This window comes from Polypterus senegalus, chromosome 10, assembly GCF_016835505.1.
Source record: "Polypterus senegalus isolate Bchr_013 chromosome 10, ASM1683550v1, whole genome shotgun sequence".
NCBI lineage: Eukaryota > Metazoa > Chordata > Cladistia > Polypteriformes > Polypteridae > Polypterus > Polypterus senegalus.
Genome location: NC_053163.1, coordinates 39075996 through 39094929, shown reverse-complemented (window position 1 = coordinate 39094929; position 18934 = coordinate 39075996). Strand labels below are relative to the sequence as shown.

At 36.6% G+C, this 18934-nt stretch overlaps 1 protein-coding gene across 1 annotated transcript in view; it reads right to left on the bottom strand.

Annotated features, from left to right (window-relative positions):
* The window catches only part of LOC120538159 (ATP-binding cassette sub-family B member 7, mitochondrial-like), a 122746-nt gene extending 104410 nt beyond the window's left edge, over positions 1–18336 (bottom strand). Inside the window, exon 1 of the mRNA XM_039767597.1 lies at positions 18146–18336. Within this exon, the coding sequence (XP_039623531.1) occupies positions 18146–18298 (153 nt within the window). The 5' untranslated portion in view covers positions 18299–18336. The remainder of the gene's footprint in view (positions 1–18145) is intronic.
* Between the last annotated feature and the right edge of the window lie 598 nt (positions 18337–18934).

Here is an 18934-nt window from a genome sequence, read left to right as displayed (position 1 = left end):
AACATGAGAGGGTAGAATGTCAGTGCCTGACCTGCATGGATGTCCCCGTTGTGTTACTGCAGGCTACCACAGCGGAAGGATTAATGACTTTCACATTTCCTCAGACACAAACATTGACATTGTGAATATCTTGCTGGCCCTTGTATTTGATCACAATTATCTTGCCTGTGTGTCATGTCGCTACTGTTGCACCATATTGATGCTTCACACAACCAAATTCACCAGGTATAACATGGCAGTATGGTTGTATAGTGCCGTATCATGCATTAAGTTTCACTTTCTGTGTCAACATCCGATTCCCAACTTACATCGTCATCACTATCGCTTGATTCGAGCAATGGTTCTGTTTCAGTTCATTCTAAAACTCTCTTTACGGTTTTTCATTTGCCTTTGAGTTTTTCCATTGGAGGCTTCAATGAATATTGATGAGTTACTATAAAGCGGCAGAAAGCATAGAAATTATATTTTTTGGCAGCATGTTATTTCATCCACTAGATGGCAGCAGAACACTGTCCCAAGTTATTCAGGCTTAACACTAAAAAAGCATATAGACACAGGTTAAACTGTAATTCAATTGAAATCAGAGCAAAGGTAATGAAGGTTAAACAAGTAGTAGGCAACATTTTCTTTTTTATGCACCAAAAATCTGGTGTACTTCTCTCTTAGAGATATGCCAAACCAGTACATTTGAACGCTTCAAGAAATTATTAAAAACCCTCTTCTTAAATTTGGCTTTTTTTGATCTCTTAAGAACCTACTAGCGTCACTAGCATTCTTATTGTTGGAGGAAGTGAAAATTGATTCTTTTCATAAAATACAATTTTACTGTATTTGCTGTTTCAAAGATTAGTCACTAATTACTACTTTGGTATGCTTTCTTTTTTTTTGTACTTGGTGTTGGAACTATGCACCGCTAACCCCTGGCCAAAGTATGTATACCTGTTGTCACTTTCAATGTAGGGAAGATGAAGAAAGACTCACAATGAGCATCTTCATGAAAAAGAATTAAAAATGCTCCATTTAAACTTTAAATGAGATATAGCTGATCCATGTAGCTTTGACAGGAAAAAAGTTGCTTCTCAAAAATTATATTTTTCCCCTTCCTGCAGTGAAGATCGATGTCTACACACCTCATGGGGAAATTAACAAACAAACAAAAAAAAATACATCTGAACTCTGGAAGAGAGGTGTCATGCATCATGTTTCATCAAAACAAAAATGGTTATGCAATTTTTTTTAATATGTTGAATTAAAATGGAATGGCCAGTGAATCATTTCATTAATTGAGAGTGACATTAATCAATTTTTTATTATAAAAGATATAACAATGGTGGAGGGTTAAAGATCAAAGAACTCAAAAGTGTGGAATCATTTCAACTTCACATCTGGCAAAAAAAAAAAATCTTGCATGACTAGTAAAAATGAGATCACTCCATATGGAAGCATCTGAAAATATAACACATTAGAGTAATGGCGGTCCCTCTTTCATATACTTGGGGATAATCTAGACACACTCTAAATGAAAATTTCTTTAGTTTCTTGCACCTCAAAATCCTTTTCTGACAGTGCAGAAAACCAGGATATCAGCTATATGCAAAACATCTTCTGCACAGTATTTCTTTTGTTGACAACAATCACTGGTATTTCGCACAATATTTTAATGAAGTGTGTGACACTCGCTTGATTTCATGGTCAAACAAAACATTCTCAGAAATTGTGTGCCAATAATTCCAAATGGTTTCAGCTTTCTGCCCTTTAATGTCAAGATCTGTTGACGTAAAACCATGAATGTGTAAATTTAGATCTTAGTTTAGCAACATGACTTGTTGCTATAAATTTGATTGTCAAATTCAATTTTAAGTCATACCATCATTATTGTTACTGTGCAAGGAGTAAAACTTTCATTTTTTTCAATAAAATGTTTACAGTTTTACACACTGTATTTTTTTTTTTTAAATCACGAATTGAAAATATAATCGACAAACTAACAGATGAGCAAAATAGTTGTTAGCTGCAGCCTATACTCATGACAACATCTCTCTTGAGACTATGTTCTAACAAAATCAAGACTGTGTTGATATTTGTTTATTTTGGTGGTGATGTGTGTGATCACAAACATAAAAATATGGTGCAGAAAAAAACTGTCAGGTTTAAATTTTTAATGTTCACTTTTAATTTTTGTAATATACATGGTAATTTTTCAATTTTTTTTACAGAAAATCCTCAATCAGACTAAACCATCTTTTCACAAATCATCCTGACAGGGGAGTTCATTTCATTATATTTTGCATTATTCTGTGCAGAAAAGCAATGCTATATTGTGTTTTTCAAATTATTTATTCATTAATGGTATTTTACATGCAGCATACTTATATTTGTTTACTTTAGCACCTATCACAAGGAAAGTACTGCAAATCACCAGGTAACATGTTTCAAAATGTTTAGTCACCATATTAGCAATTAATATTTGTATTTAAAAACAAGAATAAAGACAACAAAAATATAAATACATTTACTAATAAAAATGGAAAAATAAAAAAATGGAAAAGCTAAAAGGAAAAGAAAAATATGAACCTTCAGAAATACACAGCAAAAACAGTAAGCACAGTACAATGATTAACAATAAATAATGAACTTGACAAAGTAAATGAAGAATAAATACAACTGGAAAAGCCAGATGTGTTATGTTTTAATAAAATATGATTTTCAATACAACAGCAGTTCTCAAAATTCAAATAACAAATATCTCTTTGCAATAGCAAATAGGGATGTTAAAAACCCTATTTGGTCGATGTTTAGTATAAGGAATTAGAAAAGTATAAAACATGAATATTTAATTACAGCAGCTCAAAATCTGCACTCGACACTAAAAATGCAATCAGCACTGGCTATCCATCCATCCATCCATTTTCTAACCCGCTGAATCCAAACACAGGGTCACGGGGGTCTGCTGGAGCCAACTGGCTAGTAAACTTTTAATGGTACTCGCCAAACTTTTGATTATTACATATAAAGCTAGGTGGTATACAGTAGCCGAAAATTTTATAATAGTTTTCTATATTGATTGATCTCAGTATTTATCATTATATAGAACTTTATATTACTGTTTCAATATCTCAGTGTTATAGATAGAATGAACAAGATGTTTTAAATTCATTATCAACAACACACATGCAGTCTGTATACAAAATTTCCTTAACAAAAGCACATAAAAGTTTTCAATTAGTTAAATTACCTAAACTCGCAATTAGTTTTGGATTGTTACTATAATTTTAACATGGGTATTGACACTAGTTTTTGCAATAGGGCGGTGGCAGGGTGTCCCCTATGAAGTCAAGTTTGTGTCAAAACATATGATTTCGAGAAGTCTCCAGCATGTCGCACATTTTTACCTAGCTACTCAGACGTGTCAGAGGGAGGGGTTTTAGTGGAAAGTTGACATTTACTTCCAGTACCAAAAATCCTAAAATGCTGGAACTATGCTATTTTAAAATAGATGTTTTGGGTACTTTTCTAGTAATAGTATATTGTGCAACCCCATTCATAATGTGGCTTAGGCATTCACAATAACATTTCAAAATTAAACATACAATATATGCTGTAAGTTTTTATTTTATGAAAATTCTTTATGATCCTAAATGTCAAAATGCAAATGGTGTATCTCGATATTACAGTATCTTCATAACATTATAATAGGTTCTTTTAAGTACATTTTAGCATACTGTAATTTGGCCATCCTGTTTTTGTTGCCTGTGGTCTATGTATTTCTGCTCATTAACTCTTTCGCAGATAGTAATCTCTGACACATGCGTATCTGCCTCCTGCAGAGTTCTGATAGGGCAGACAGATTTTTGGGGCTTTTACTTTATCATAATAGGATTCTTCTGTCATCAGCAGTGGAGGTCTTCCTTGACCTACCAGTCCCTTTTCAATTATGGAGCTCACCAGTGCATTCTTTCTTCTTAAGGATATTCCAAACAGTTGATTTAGATAATCAGCTGTTGTTGGTGAGGTCTGCAGGAGGACAATTACCCTGTGTTAATTATCATAGTAATGGCTTTATTGTTGTTTTTCATTTTCATAATTGCTTCGCTGACTTTCATTGGCACAGCTCTTATCGTCATGTTGAAAAAAGGCAACTACAGACTTCAAAGTGTAGAAGCAAGGCTAGGCATCTTATGCCTGCACTAATGAAGTAATTAAAAACAAAGGAGTAATGACAAACACCTGTGATGCCAATTGTCCCAAACATTATGGTGCCCTGGAATGGGGGGACCACGTATAACAATTATTGTAATTTTAGTGTGAAAAATATTTATGCAAATACCCTTAAATTAAAACCAACAATGTGCATTGGGCATACCTGAATTGTTTGATTTATAATTTCAAACTTCAGAGCAGAGGGGTTAAATCAAAGAAAGATTTGTCTTTGTCCCAAACATTATGGAGTATAATGATGAAACAGCATGAACTCACAACATTGTTGCCTGAATCCAAGAAAGTTCAGATACTTTGCTTCTTAGTGTGCCCTATACCATAAAAACTCCAGCATCTCAGACTACGCCATTTGTTCTGCTTTGTTTGCTGGCTGGCTAAGTGCTGATACAGACTTCTGTGTTAAGCCTACACTATAGGCTACACAATAGAAAGCCATTAATGTTTCTGCTTTGCACCACACTGCAGGCACATACCTGAACATTAGTTGGCGGTGTTTGTAGCACACAAGAAAAGTGTGAGACCTATTTGCTGTTTATATTCCATAGGCAAAAAATCACGGTGAACCAAAACTGAGAATTCTTACTGGAGCTTCAATTAATAAACTGCGAACAGCAAATGATCTTTGTTGAACTACAAAGACAGAAAAGATTACATCACCTGAGGCAATGGTATGTTAAACCGGTGTTAGCGGATATTTTGCACTAATAAATTGTTTGTAATCTGACTGTCTTTGTGGTGTTTTGATGGAATATCATGTAAATATTTTTTAACTTCTTTGATAAGTCTTTCCTCAATCTGCTCCATGTTTACTTCAGAACAGCGTATGACATACGGAAATGTGTTTCAGAAAATACATACTGTAGTTGACAGACTGGCAAGTCAGAGTCATAGGGGTCTGCATCAATGTGATTCGTAGTTACATTTTTCAGCAGGTTCATGTTGGGCATCATTGTATGCTTGAAGCAGAAGTATGAATCAGCCTTTACTGTAACCACACTCTTGCTTCTATTTCTGTGTTTATAAAAGTGCCAGTGCACAAACACTGTTTAGAAGTTCTCATAGTGCTCTTGAAATGAGAACAGCCAACATGGAAGAGTTCCACAAAAAAATGTACCTGGCCTGTCATTGGTTGCTGCGCCACTGATGATACTTGATTTAGTTGGGCAGTCTTGAATTACAATATGCATTTTAACAAGGAAGCTATACTGAAACATTGTTTTCCATGAAATGACATTGTGGCTTGGGGGGAGGGAATTAAGTATTAACCTTTTTTATATTCCTAAAGAGTTTTCATCTTTAAATTTGCTTTTATTTACATCCGAGTACCAAACAGCTTTATAATTAGAACGCTAACCACCTAGAGAACCGATGGAGAAAAATTTGAGGTCTACTAAACAACATTGACTTAGAAGTTATAAAAATGTGGTCTGCTTTGAATATCACTCAATATTAAAACACAAAAGCAGAAGTAAACCCTTTTAGATATCCCTTTATTAACTATACTTATATTACAGTTTCTCACCTTACATATTAATTTGTAGCATCAACTGTATGGCATGTAGTATGGGAATAAAACACATTTCATTTTTATGCATAACAAATTATTTTACCACTAAAAGATTATATTCAACAGCTTTAAATAGAATACAAAAAACAGCACCTTTTACTTATGGCCATATTTGCCATCCATGAGGATAACTGGTTCAACTGCCAATACCCTATCCTATCCTGGAGTGATGCTAGAGAGAAGTCCATGGCAGATGCATTTGTGTCTATATGTTAATAAATGGTACTTATAAAGGCAGACCTGTATCTGACTGTTCAGCTCCACCAGTATACTACAGTGACAGTAACAGCAAAATCATATTACCAAGGCAGCCCAATCAATGATACAAATTTAATTTAGGTTTCTGAAGTAAATTTGCTAGCCCAGTATAATCTGGAAAACTGATGGAATCAAATTATAATCAGGTTAGGTCAGGTAGGGGGGAATTCACTAGTACAGCACGTTGCCTCACCCACCACACAACAAAACAGCTCGGGACCCTTGATGGCAACCCCCCCAGGCAGACACATGGTCAAGTCCCACCCTCCAGAAATGACCGTCTATCTGCTACAGTCAGGTGTTACATGAGCATCCCCTTGGCCTGGTCCAGCCACTTAGGTCCTCAACAATGAGGATCCTAGTAGGCAGATCACCCTCGGGGAATTGCACCACATGGTTGAAGTGCCATATCTGATGCTCCCTCACACCGCCAGTAATGTGCCTCATTCCAGATTCCATGACCAACCACTCATTCAGTCCTGTCTAGTCTTCATCTCAGGTCAATGGATAGCATCCATGTCTCTCAACTATATAGCAAGAGAGGAAACACCAGGGGCCTCATGTATAAACGGTGCATATGCACAAAAACGTTGCGTAAGCCTGTTTCCACGTTCAAATCGCGATGTATAAAACCTAAATTTGGTGTAAAGCCACGTACATTTTCACGGTAGCTCAAACTCTGGCGTACGCAATTTCTGTGCTCAGTATTGCAGACTGGCAGCACCCAGCGTCAAAGCAGTGCAACTGTTCATGTGTGGTTACCCTTTCTTTTTCAGATCCATATCCCTGACGCAGCTTTTAGTTTAATGCACCTGATTGTAATTAACCTGTAACAATATAATGGTCCACAGAATGGCCAAACTATTCTAAATACCATAGCTGCTTCAGCGTTGTTACTCTCACTGCACCTTCTTCTTCTTCTTCTTTCAGCTGTTCCCATTAGGGGTTGCCACAGCGGATCAACTTTTTCCATATTACTCTCACTGCGCCACTTGGAGCCACTGATCGGAAAGAGAATTATTGGTATACAACATCAAACACATGCTGCCTCAGCCATGCTGCCTATTTGAACTGCTCTCACACGGCAAACACTTCAAAACCTTTCCTGTACGGACCTCGCAGTTCAGAAACAGTTTCATCTCAAGAACTATAAACGCATTCAATCAGTCCATCAAGTGCTCCTTGTAGAACTGTTAGTACTTATAAGTACAATCACCTCACTGTAAACTTGCACTACAGTTATAATATTGCACTTTATAAAGCTCGTATTTACATATGATGACAATATTTTTAAGATGAAATGCAGCAAAATATGTTTATTATATTATACAGATAAAACTTTAACTTCATTTAAATAATCTATATTGTTAATAATTAAACGTGAGGACACAGTGTTGCTGTGCTAATTCACGGATTGTTTCTGCCTCTTGCTGTATGCTTGCTTGGACTGGCATGACACTGGAAGGATAGAATAATTAAACATGTACTACGAAGATATTTCAATGTTCCTTAAAAGTTTTGAAGATTCAGCATCTAAGCTTACAGATGGCTTAACGTCTATTACAGAGCTGATTGTGTGGTGATTGGGTATTTGGAGAAAGAAAAGTAAGGGCAGGAATTGGGGGTTAGTACGTTTGAAAAAGACAGTACTGCTGCAATAAATTACTTCATCAAAGGTCACGCACAATAACTGCGTCACCGTGTTACCATGTTTAATAACATGCTTTAACTACTATCATCATGAAAATGATATCAAGTATACATCTCAGTATTTTAATTATTCAGAGAGCTGTAATATTACGAATGTAATGGATTCTGTGTCCTGTCGTAGGAAGAGAAAGCCGGTTTAAGAACCACGTAGTGATTCACACACATAGAAGATCAAATACAAAACAAAGCATTTAACGTGCTACTTTAGTTATGATGGGATTTTAAAAAACTAGTAAATTAAACGATTTTAAGATGAAGTTTATGATGTTCTACTTTAATGACAAAATAAACTACATGATTGAAGTGGACATTTCGAGATTAAAGTTGACATTTGCTGCTTTTTTCCCCCACTGTGTGCCTATTTTTTTCTCTGTACCCTAATAAGCTTTCATACGACACTCAGACATTGGGCTACGACTTGCCTTATCACGGCGACTTGGATATGTGACAACTTCTTTTTTTATTTTGGGCACTATGCAACTTTGTGAACTTGAGCTTTCGAGTTTCTCCGACACTCTATGTCACTCGATCAACTTCCTTTTGTTGTTTATACCACTGTTTAAACCAACAAATAGTACGTTTTTCCTTGCCTCCACTCGGTATTCGCTGAACTTCTTCTATTTCCCCCGTGCTTTTACCATTGCCTTCTCACAGAACGCTGAACTTAAGGGCTATTGATATTGATTTGCATATTCAAAGAGGCGTAATTCTGGGAGGAGACGGGGCGGGAGAGCAGGCGCGTACACATGCGTTACTTTCACGCTGACCAGGATTTATGTAGCGGAAGAACGTGGAAGTGGGCAAACACACAGATTAATGCATCTGGATTTTTTTTGTGCGTGAGCACATTTCCGCGTTATGCATGAGGCCCCAGGACTTGGATTTTTGTCCTTTTGCAAAGATATTGTGAGAGCCACATTACCCCCCCCGCTATGCTCTCCCAATCAGTCCACTGACTTCATAGGAAGAGTCACCAGAGAAATGAATGTCACTGCCAAAGTAATTAAACTTCTCGACAAGGTTGACACTCTCTGAACAGACAGTCATACAGCTGATAGCTGTGCCCAAGAAGTCATTAAAGGCCTGAATTTTGGTTTTATCCAGGATACTCGCAGGCCCACACACTCAAGACTCCCTGTTTAGTCTCTGAAGAGCTCCGGTCAGAGCATCATCAGAAAAGTCAAGATCAGCGAATCTTTCTTCACCAACTGATGCCCCACAGCCACTGGACGCCACAACCTTGTCCAGCACCCAGTCCATGCAAGCACTGAGGAGTAGGAGCAAGGAACACACGCCTGACAAAACCCAGAATCAATTTGGAAAAACACAAAGGTTCTGCCTCCAGTGCCTTACACAGCTCTCAGATAACAGACAAAACTCCTTTCTGCTCTCCATGGGAGTAGCTCTGCTGGACAGCTGGTCAAATTATGAAAGAGAGGTGGGATAGCCCTCGGGAGCCTCATCCCCAAAAGAGGCAAAAAACGTCAAAGAGCCATTAGGGTATGATAAACATCTTCCTCTGCTGTCGGAGGAGCTTCATATACTCTGTATTTCAGTGGTGGCAATCTCTGAGGTGCGCAGACCTGGGACTGGCCAGAGCTCTGTAGGTGGGAACTCCTTTTACTGGTCTGGTCACTCTGATGGCTGTCATACTCGGGAAGCACCTGTTGCTGTGGTGGATTGGCTCCTTCCGATGGTGTCTTTTGAAACACCTTTCAACAAGTGTATTATGAGACTCAGATTAAGGCACTCTCTGAATGCCTTGTCTGTTGTCTCAGTGTATGCTCCGACAGCGATAAGTGATGTCTCAGTGAGGGAGACGTTTTATTCACAACCTCTCTAGGTGGTTGATGGGTGCCTGAGAGTTAACACTTCTCTGGTCATGGGTGACTTCAATGCAACCACTGGCACTAGACTAGATCCAGCTTAGGTCCAGTAGGTTACCAACTACTAGGAAAATGAGGCTGGACCTGGCCAGACTCCAAGATCAGGCTGTTTCTAACAAATTTGCATGCAGTTTGTGTGAGGAACTCACAGATTCGGGTGCAAGTGCTGATCCTAATGTGATGCGGGAGACCTTTCATTACAAGACCCTGAAGGTTGCTGAGGGTTGTATTGGTGTTACCAGCGTTCCCAGAAGGAGGTGTTTCATCTCGCAGGGCACTCTGTGATACCATTGAAAGGAGTCGCATCGCACAGCTTGACGGCAACTCTGGTCTGAATTATAACAATCCTCTTTAAATTTACTCATGATTCCTGTTTAATTGCTCCCATGCCAGAAAATAAAAGGAATACAATATCACCATCTTCACAATGTGGAGTATCAAAGAGTTTTTCAGAGAAGAAGACACCTACAAAGAACTATTTAGGCAGCATAGAGAGAACATGAGGAATTTCAATCAAAAGTTTAGTGTAATCCCTGTGGGAGACTTGTGTGTTTATGATGGGCACAATTTTTATCTCAATATCAATTTCAAAATATTTTAGCAAAAACACATATGTTTATACACACAACTGAATAACAAAATATGGATTGTGCAACATGAGCAACGTGAGATTTTGTTTTGTTTTTTTCACATCATTTGCTGTTGAACATCATTAGACACTATTAGCTTGGATTTTTTTTTAATCTTCAATCTGCTATTTGATCTCATGTTTTCATGGCCATTAATACAAACCATATGGGGGTTTATACTTTAGAACAAACATTATCACAAGATATAGTTTTTTGTTTTCAATAAATTCCTAGATTAATATATAATAATAATAATAATAATAATAATAATAATACTAGTGTAGGCATAAGAGCTTTATATACATAATCCTCAGACTGTAAAATGATCTACATCATCAATATTTAAAGAGTGCTAGGGGCTTGCTGCTATATTATATTGCACTCTTTAAAGAGTTTCTTATTATACTGGTAATATTATGTCTGTACAGTATTTGTTAAGTAAAAGCTTACCAATTGTCTCTCACAGACCCTTTTATTCAATTTGCATTCTAGGTATTTTGTTTAAGAATTTGGGTCCATGTTACTGCTCCCGTCAGCTGAATGAGATTTTATATGTAACTACGTATATTCAGTTTAATTATGTGGAATTCAACATGTAACATATAAAACTGCCTGATGTTTAGAAGGCAGAGGGCTGCCAGGTGACCTAGGCTGGCAGTTTTGTGAGCATGTCTGTCACAGAGGACTGATGTTGAAACAACATAGAGGATATGGAAAACTCCATGAGTGAATGGTCTCATATTCAAGTTGCCAAAAAAGCAGGCTGTTGATCAACAGGGCAGTGGAGTCGGAAGTAATTATTGGGTTACTGGAGTCAGAGTCAGTAAAAATGTACTGACATGGACTAAATGTAAGTTGTAATATAATGTGCTAAAATTTCCAATTTCACATACAGTATACTAATTTAACTTTTTTCTTCTAGCAATTTAAAAAAATATAACCACTTTTTAATTTTGTTATTTCTGTCTTTTGTTTAATGTTGCTCAATATTAGTAACTTCTTTAATAAATAATATAAAAAGCCACACTTTAACAAGTTATGGTAACAAAAAATACCCTGATGATTCACAGTGGTAGTGATAATAGGCTTTGTATCTTGTATGTTGTGTGCTTTGAGTCATCATAGTAAATATACTATCATTCAAATGTTTGGGGTCACCCAGAAATTTTTATTTCCTGATAAAACTGCACACCTTTTTTAATCTAGATACCATTAAATCGATTTAAAAATATAGCCAAGGCATTAGTAGTGTTTATAATGGCCATTACTGCTTGAAATGACAGGTTTTAATTTATTATTCAAATATGGCTGGAAAGACCTCTTCTCAGTAACAATTCATTTAGTATCCTAATGGCAAACTTCCTTAGCTTATTCTTAATTAATCATGTTTACATACTAATTGTTTAATAGAGAAGTCTTTCTTAATTGCATTAGCACTACTGAAACTACTGCTATTTTGTTCACTTGTGTTGCAAGGTACTGGCATTCCTAAAGTTGAATTCTGGCTTCTGAAATTGCCAAAATGAAACATCTTTCTCAAGAACCATGTCAGACTACTGTTTTTTTGGGTCCAGAATTGTCAAGAAGCTGAAGATTTCATACAAAGGTGTCTGTTACTGGAGAAGAGAGTGAACTGGATCTATCCAGTATAGAAAAGGGGTTGGGTGAGGTGTACAACTGCATAAGAGGATAAGGACATATTATTATTAATAAGTTGTATTTATATATTTATGTACCATCTGTACGAGAAACAAACTCCTTACTGGCCCTCAGTTGACTTCTTTTCTAAATACACGCCAAACACAAGTGTCATCTGCAACTGGGAAAAGACAATTCTGAGATGCTGACCTTAGAGATAAAAGTTTCAAAGAAAATGCTGTTTGTGAAAATGGCAAGTAAAAAGAAAAGGTTAAAATGGGCAAAAGAACACATTGGACAAAAGTTAACCAGAAAAGTGTATACACTCAGTGTTCTGCCCGACATGCTGTTAGCTGTTACTGTCATTTGTCAAACTGTGCTCCCCCTTTGTCTTGTCATTTATTAACGCACCTGTCAGTCACGTCCCATACTCACATTGGTGTTATAAATGTCTATGAAGCTCTCATAAAGAATGTAGGTTCCATAATAAACATTTGAATACAATACACCCCATGTGTCCCATGTAGGCACCCCTTTATCTCTTGTTTTGGTCACGTACGAAGTGCATCTTTAAGGTATATAAACCCCTTGATCTAGCTAGTTGTGGTACACAGCAATTTGGACCTCTGTCTACATATTTCTCTTTGTCTTGAACCAAACGTGGAAATCACTTGCCTTGTGTCTTTTAAAGCTTTATCGTTTAATGTATACTGTCTGCTATGTATTGCTTTGTAAATTAGTATTTGTCATCTTTGGTTCTACACCTGTAAATACCTGTATGTTTCTTTTGTACTGTATATATTACAGTTTACAACAAGGTAAACTGGAGTTCTCTTTTTTCTGTTGCAAATTACAGTGGTATAACATGGAATAACCTTCATCCTGCAAAAAAACAACACCTGACATGTTTCTTGAGAATCCATTTCATTTTGGTTATTTTTGAGCCCAGAACTAATCTTTAAGAATGCCAGTACCTTCTAACACAAGTGAATGAAAAAACAGGTACCAGTGGTACTAATACAGTTAAAGTTTCTCTAATAACCAATTAGTGTGTAAACATAACTAATTAAGATTAAGATAAGAAAGTTTACCATTAGGACACTGAGAGAATTGCTGCTGAAAATGGGGCTTTGCAGCCATACATGAATAATAAATTAAAAATCAGGCACTCAAGCACTAATAGTCATTATACACACTAGTAATTCCTTGGCTATATTTCTAAATCATCTTAATGGTATCTTGATATAAAGGTATGAATCTCTATCAAAAAATTATAACATTTCTGGCTTAAATCACAAATAGAGGAGTCAGAGTCAGTTGTACCATAAATTGAAGACTTGGAGTTGAAGGTTTGTGTACCAGCTCCACAGCCGTGGGGCCTCATGTATAACGTCGTGCGTAGAACTCACACTGTAACATGGCGTAAGCACAGAAAAATCCAGATGCATTAATCTGTGCGTTTGCCCACTTCCACGTTCTTCCGCTACATAAATCCCGGTCAGAGTGAAAAGTAACGCATGTGCATGCGCCTGCTGTCAGGCCCCGTCTCCTCCCAGAATTACGCCTCTTTGAATATGCAAATCAATATTAATAGCTCTTAAGCTCAGCATTCTGTGAAAAGGCAATGGCAAAAGCATGGGGGGAAATAGAAGAAGTTCAGCGAATACCGAGTGGAGGCAAGGAAAAACTTACTATTTGTTGGTTTAAACTGTGGTAGTTCAAAAATTCGCACAGTGCCCGAAATAAAAAAAAAGTGTCATATGAAAGTTTATTAGGGTATAGAGAGAAAAAGTTGACGAAATGTCAACTTTAATGACAAAATAAACTACATGATTAAAGTGGAAATTTCGAGATTAAAGTAGAACGTCATAAACTTCATTTTAAAAAAGTTTAATTTACTAGTTTCTAAAATCCCATCATAACTAAAGTGGCACGTTAAATGCTTCGTTTTGTATTTGATCTTCCATGTGCTCTATGTGTGTGAATCACTACATGCTTCCAGGCTTTCTCTTCCTCCGACAGGACACAGAATCCATCACATTTGTAATATTACAGCTCTCTGAATAATTAAAATACTGAGATGTATACTTCATATCATTTTCATGATGATAGGAATTAAAGCATGTTATTAAACATGGTAACACGGTGACACAGTGATTGTGCGTGACCTTTGATAAAATAATTTATTGCAAGCATACAGCACGAGGCAGGAACAATCCGTGAACTAGCACGGCGACACCGTGTCCTCACATTTAATTATTAACAATATAGATTATTTAAATGAAGTTAATGTTTTATCTGTATAATATAATAAACATATTTTGCTGCATTTCATCTTAAAAATGATATCGTCATCATATGTAAACACAAGCTTTATAAAGTGGCTCATGTTGTGCAATATTATAACCTGTAGTGTAAGTTTACAGTGAGGTGATTGTACTTATAAGTACAAACAGTTCTACAAAGAGCACTTGATGGACTGATTGAATGCATTTATAGTTCTTGAGATGAAACTGTTTCTGAACTGCGAGGTCTGTACAGGAAAGGTTTTGAAGCGTTTGCCGTGTGAGAGCAGTTCATATAGGCAGCATGGCTGAGGCCGCGTCTGCTTGATGTTGTATACCGATAATTCTCTTTCCGATCAGCTGCTCCAAGTGGTGCAGTGAGAGTAATATGGAAAAAGTTGAGCCGCTGTGGAAACCCCTAATGGGAGCACCTGAAAGAAGAAGAAGAAGAAGAAGAAGAAGAAGGTGCAGTGAGAGTAACAACGCTAAAGCAACTATGGTATTTAGAATAGTTTGACCATTCTGTGGACCTTTATATTGTTACAGATTAATTACAATCACATGCGTTAAACTAATAAACAATATGCGCTTAATTTCAGTATATTTATAAAGCCGCGTCAGTAATGTAGATCTGAAACAGAAAGATAAACCACACGAGAAGAGTAGCGCTGCTTTGACGCTGGGTGCTGTCAGTCTGCAAAACTGAGCGAAGAACTTGCGTACGACAAGGTATGAGGTACCGTAGAAAAGTGCGTGGCTTTACGCCAAGTTTAGGTTTTATACATCACGATTTGAATGTGGAAACGTTCTTACGCAACATTTCTGTGCTTACGCACCGTTAATACATGAGGCCCCTGGTGATTATAGCGCAATGGTGTGTGATGTATTTTCATGGCAAAGGGGGAGCCTCCTAAGAGAAGTAGTATGCAGTATGAATGCAACAGAATAAATAGACATCTCTGTCAACAGGTGTATCTTTTCATTGTATAATGTAGCTACAGTATCTGTGATCTTAACCAAATAAAAAATGCTCCAAAAAACAAGGCTAAAAGTAAATTAGAGTAGTACCATAAAGTAGAACAGTGAAGCCTTCCCAGTCACCATATTTCTTGATTGTCTTGAGCAAATGTGCAATAACAAGAAACGAGCCATTTATAAAATAGCCACTTAATTTGTTCATTTACATTCTTTTTACATTAACCAGTATTTATGCACTACACTTTTATTCTGCCAGTGCCATACCTGGCAAATTGTGTCTATCTTGAAAAAATTAACATAAAATGCTAATACATTGGTGTATTTTAGAAACTTGCCCACAATATACAGTGGAGTGTTTCTGAACAGGTTATCCACTGAAATGAACGACACCGCATCACCCATTTTGTGCTGCCACTCGTAAACAGAACACAAAGACACTATCTGTAATTTATTACTATCTGAGAACTGTTTAAATTGCTTAATTTATTTTCAGTAAAATTGCATGCAATTAAACTCTAAACACTTTCTAGCTGAAAAACTTTATTAACAATATTGTTTAAGAATAGGTAAAAATTACTTACTGTAAAAAAAATATATATATATGGTAACTACATTGGTCAACAGAACATATATGCACTGACAGACGTTTGAAATAATCAAGATGATTATCTTTAAATAATTTTTGAACTTTCAAACAGGAAGCAACTAAGGCCCTCACCAGAAATGGTCCAAATTTGGGTCTGATGCAGTCGCAAATGCACAAAGAAAACAAAACAAATTTATAATTTCTGTTAAATTTAGAATTGTGGCCAAAGGTTTTGGTAGAGACATAAATGTTGTGTTTTGCAAACTTTGCTGCTTCAGCATTTTCAGATTTTTTTTTTACATTTTCCATGGTATACTGAAGAATAATTAGATAGATAGATAGATCATTATAAACATTTCCTAAGTTCCAAAGGCTTTTTTTTTTGTAAATACAGCAAATTTATGTATAGAGTCAGTATTTTTTAGTGTTGACTCTACTTCTTCATAACTTCTGCAATTCGCTCTGGCACACTGGATAACAGCTTCTGGACCAAATCCTGACTGATGGCAATCCATTCTTGCCTTTTTAGTGCTTGGAGTTGATCAGAATTTGTCCACCCGCTTACTGAGAGCTGACCACAGGTTCTCAATGGGATTAAGATCTGAGGCGTCTCCTGGCCATGGGTCCATACATTCAATGTTATGATCTCCGAGCCACTTCATTATCACTTTTGCCTTGTGCCTGGATTATTGGGAGAAGTTGCTTTTGGAGGACATTTTCATACTATTACTTATGGCAGTGTTCTTGGGAAGAATTGTGAGTAGGCCCACTCCTTTCAATGAGAAGCAACCATACCCATGGAACAGTCTCAGGATGCTTCATTGTTGTCACACAGAACTCATGGTAGAGCTCACATTCTCCTTCTCCGGGTAATCAATTTTCCAGATGTCCCAAACAGTTGGAAGAAGGATTCATATGAAAAAATAACTTTGCACCAGTCTTTTGCTGTCCAATGCTTGTATTTCCTACAGAATTTTTGTCTGTCCTTGATGTTTTTCTTGTAAAAAAAAGTGTGCTTCTTTGCTGCCCTTCTTAACAGAAAGTTGTTGTCCAAAATTCTTCACCTCACTGTGCATGCAGGTGCACTGACACCCACCTGCTGCCTAAACTGAGCAAGCTCTGCACTGGTGTCAGTACAATTCTGTAGCTGACTCCTTAGGAGGAGATGGTCCTGGCGTTTGTTGGAAACTTTTAGCTGATCATTTTGTAACAAGGCCAAAATGGGGTTTTGTGATAAAGTTAACTTTTTATGCTAATAAAGCTATTTGCAATTAATTAATATGCATGTGATCACTCTGTACAATAATATAAAAACAATGTGAATTGCCACCACAAAAACTGAAGCAGCAAATTTTGCAGTTTTTTGTGCTACTGCCAAAACTGTTGCCCACTACTTCTGTGCAAAGCACAACGGGCAATACAAAACTGAAAGCACTAATGGAGGAAGACACTTTTTTTTCCATCTGCAATATAGTTTAACAAACTGATTAAATTTGTCGCAAATTCACTTCAAGATTGCACATCTGAAAAGTTTCATGTGCGACAGTTAACTACTGTAAAGTATCATTTTCATAATGAAAATGCACAATAGTAAAGAAAATTCTCTGAATACTGTATCATTGTGTTGATAAAAAAGATCATATTTAAGGACTTTTTTCAAACTAAAGACTCAATTCAACAAATAGTTTACTTGCCTTTTCCGTATAAACTGTACTGTTGAATGATAAGATTTTTAACTGACTTGCCTAACAGTATCTGGAATCTAAATGTGTACTTAAAGATCACTTTAGTGTAAAACTAGGACTTTAAGATAGTTAAGGTCCGATATATGAAGCAAAAAAATAATGATGTGATAGCTGTCACTGCACTCACTGAGATAAGCGCCAGTCCCGAGCCACATTAACACATAACATAAAGATAAAAAAAGGCATTGATAGACAGCATTTACTGCATTTCTGAGGTAAACGCCTAAACTGGGTTGAACAGTTTTTTTTACCTTATTTATTATTGTGGGCGCTATATATGAATGAAATTACATATGCCTCCTAAAATGCCTACTGCTACTATCAAGTGACGTTAAAACCATACGTTACATAGGCGGTTTTGTTTCATGCTGCTTTAAAATGACACCACTGTCTTTTGACTACCGGCTTGTTATTGTCATTTACAAGCGTATAGTTAACGCTTATCTTGTGTTATCAGATGATGTTTCAGAACCTTTGCCAAAATTTACAGAGTTAGCTCAATGGACGTCTTCCTGACTATCTATATGCGCTTTTAAAAATCACAAAACAAAGGTAGGATCTTCTTTGCTCGCCACTCGTTCACGTTGCGATGCCCTTGTGACTTAACTACCTCAGGAGAAGTAAAGTTGTCTTTATTGTCCTTACCTGAAATTTTGTTTGTCTTCGGCAGTGCTGCGTGCGTTTCTGTTCAATGTCTTGCTTTAAAACATGATATGAGCTGACCCGCTGTAACAAGAAAGCCAGTTTTCTCTTCTGGACTTGTAATCCACATTGCAGAGAAATTAATCGCAGCGCCATGTTGAAAGATAGGCTGGCATAACTAAAGCATGCTGGGAAGCGTTTTTTTTTTTACTTCTTCTTCTTTTTCAGTTAATCAGAATGAAATGTAACACTTTTAACCTGTAGTAGGAAGACGTGGAAGGTAGAGTTTTTAGAGTGTTACAACGTATTGTATTTAATGCCTCACTGTGTCTGCTCTCTTATCTTTAGCCAACTCAGAGGGTTTCTTCTTTTTTTATGGTTTCATGTGTGTATTTAGATTAGATTAAATTAGATTAGATTAAATAGAATTTTATTTGTCCCCAGGGGTAATTTGGGTTTTCTACAGTAGCAAAACCAATAAATATTACAATATTATGACAAATATTATGACCACCAACCTGAAAAATACAAGGAAAGGAAAAAAAAGGAAATTACTGACCTGGCTAAAAAGTAAAAGAGCACTCAAAGTCGGACATTATAAAGACATACTGCCATTAACAGAAAACGGACCCAGTTTTACTGAATAATTCATTGGCTGAAAGTACTTAATGATAAGAGTGTCACAGAGGCGATGTGCAGTAGTGTTCATAATGGCACTCAATTTTGTATTCGTTCTCTCCGTCGCTACTACCTCCAAGGGGTTCAGAGTATGTCCCATAACTAAGCCTGCCT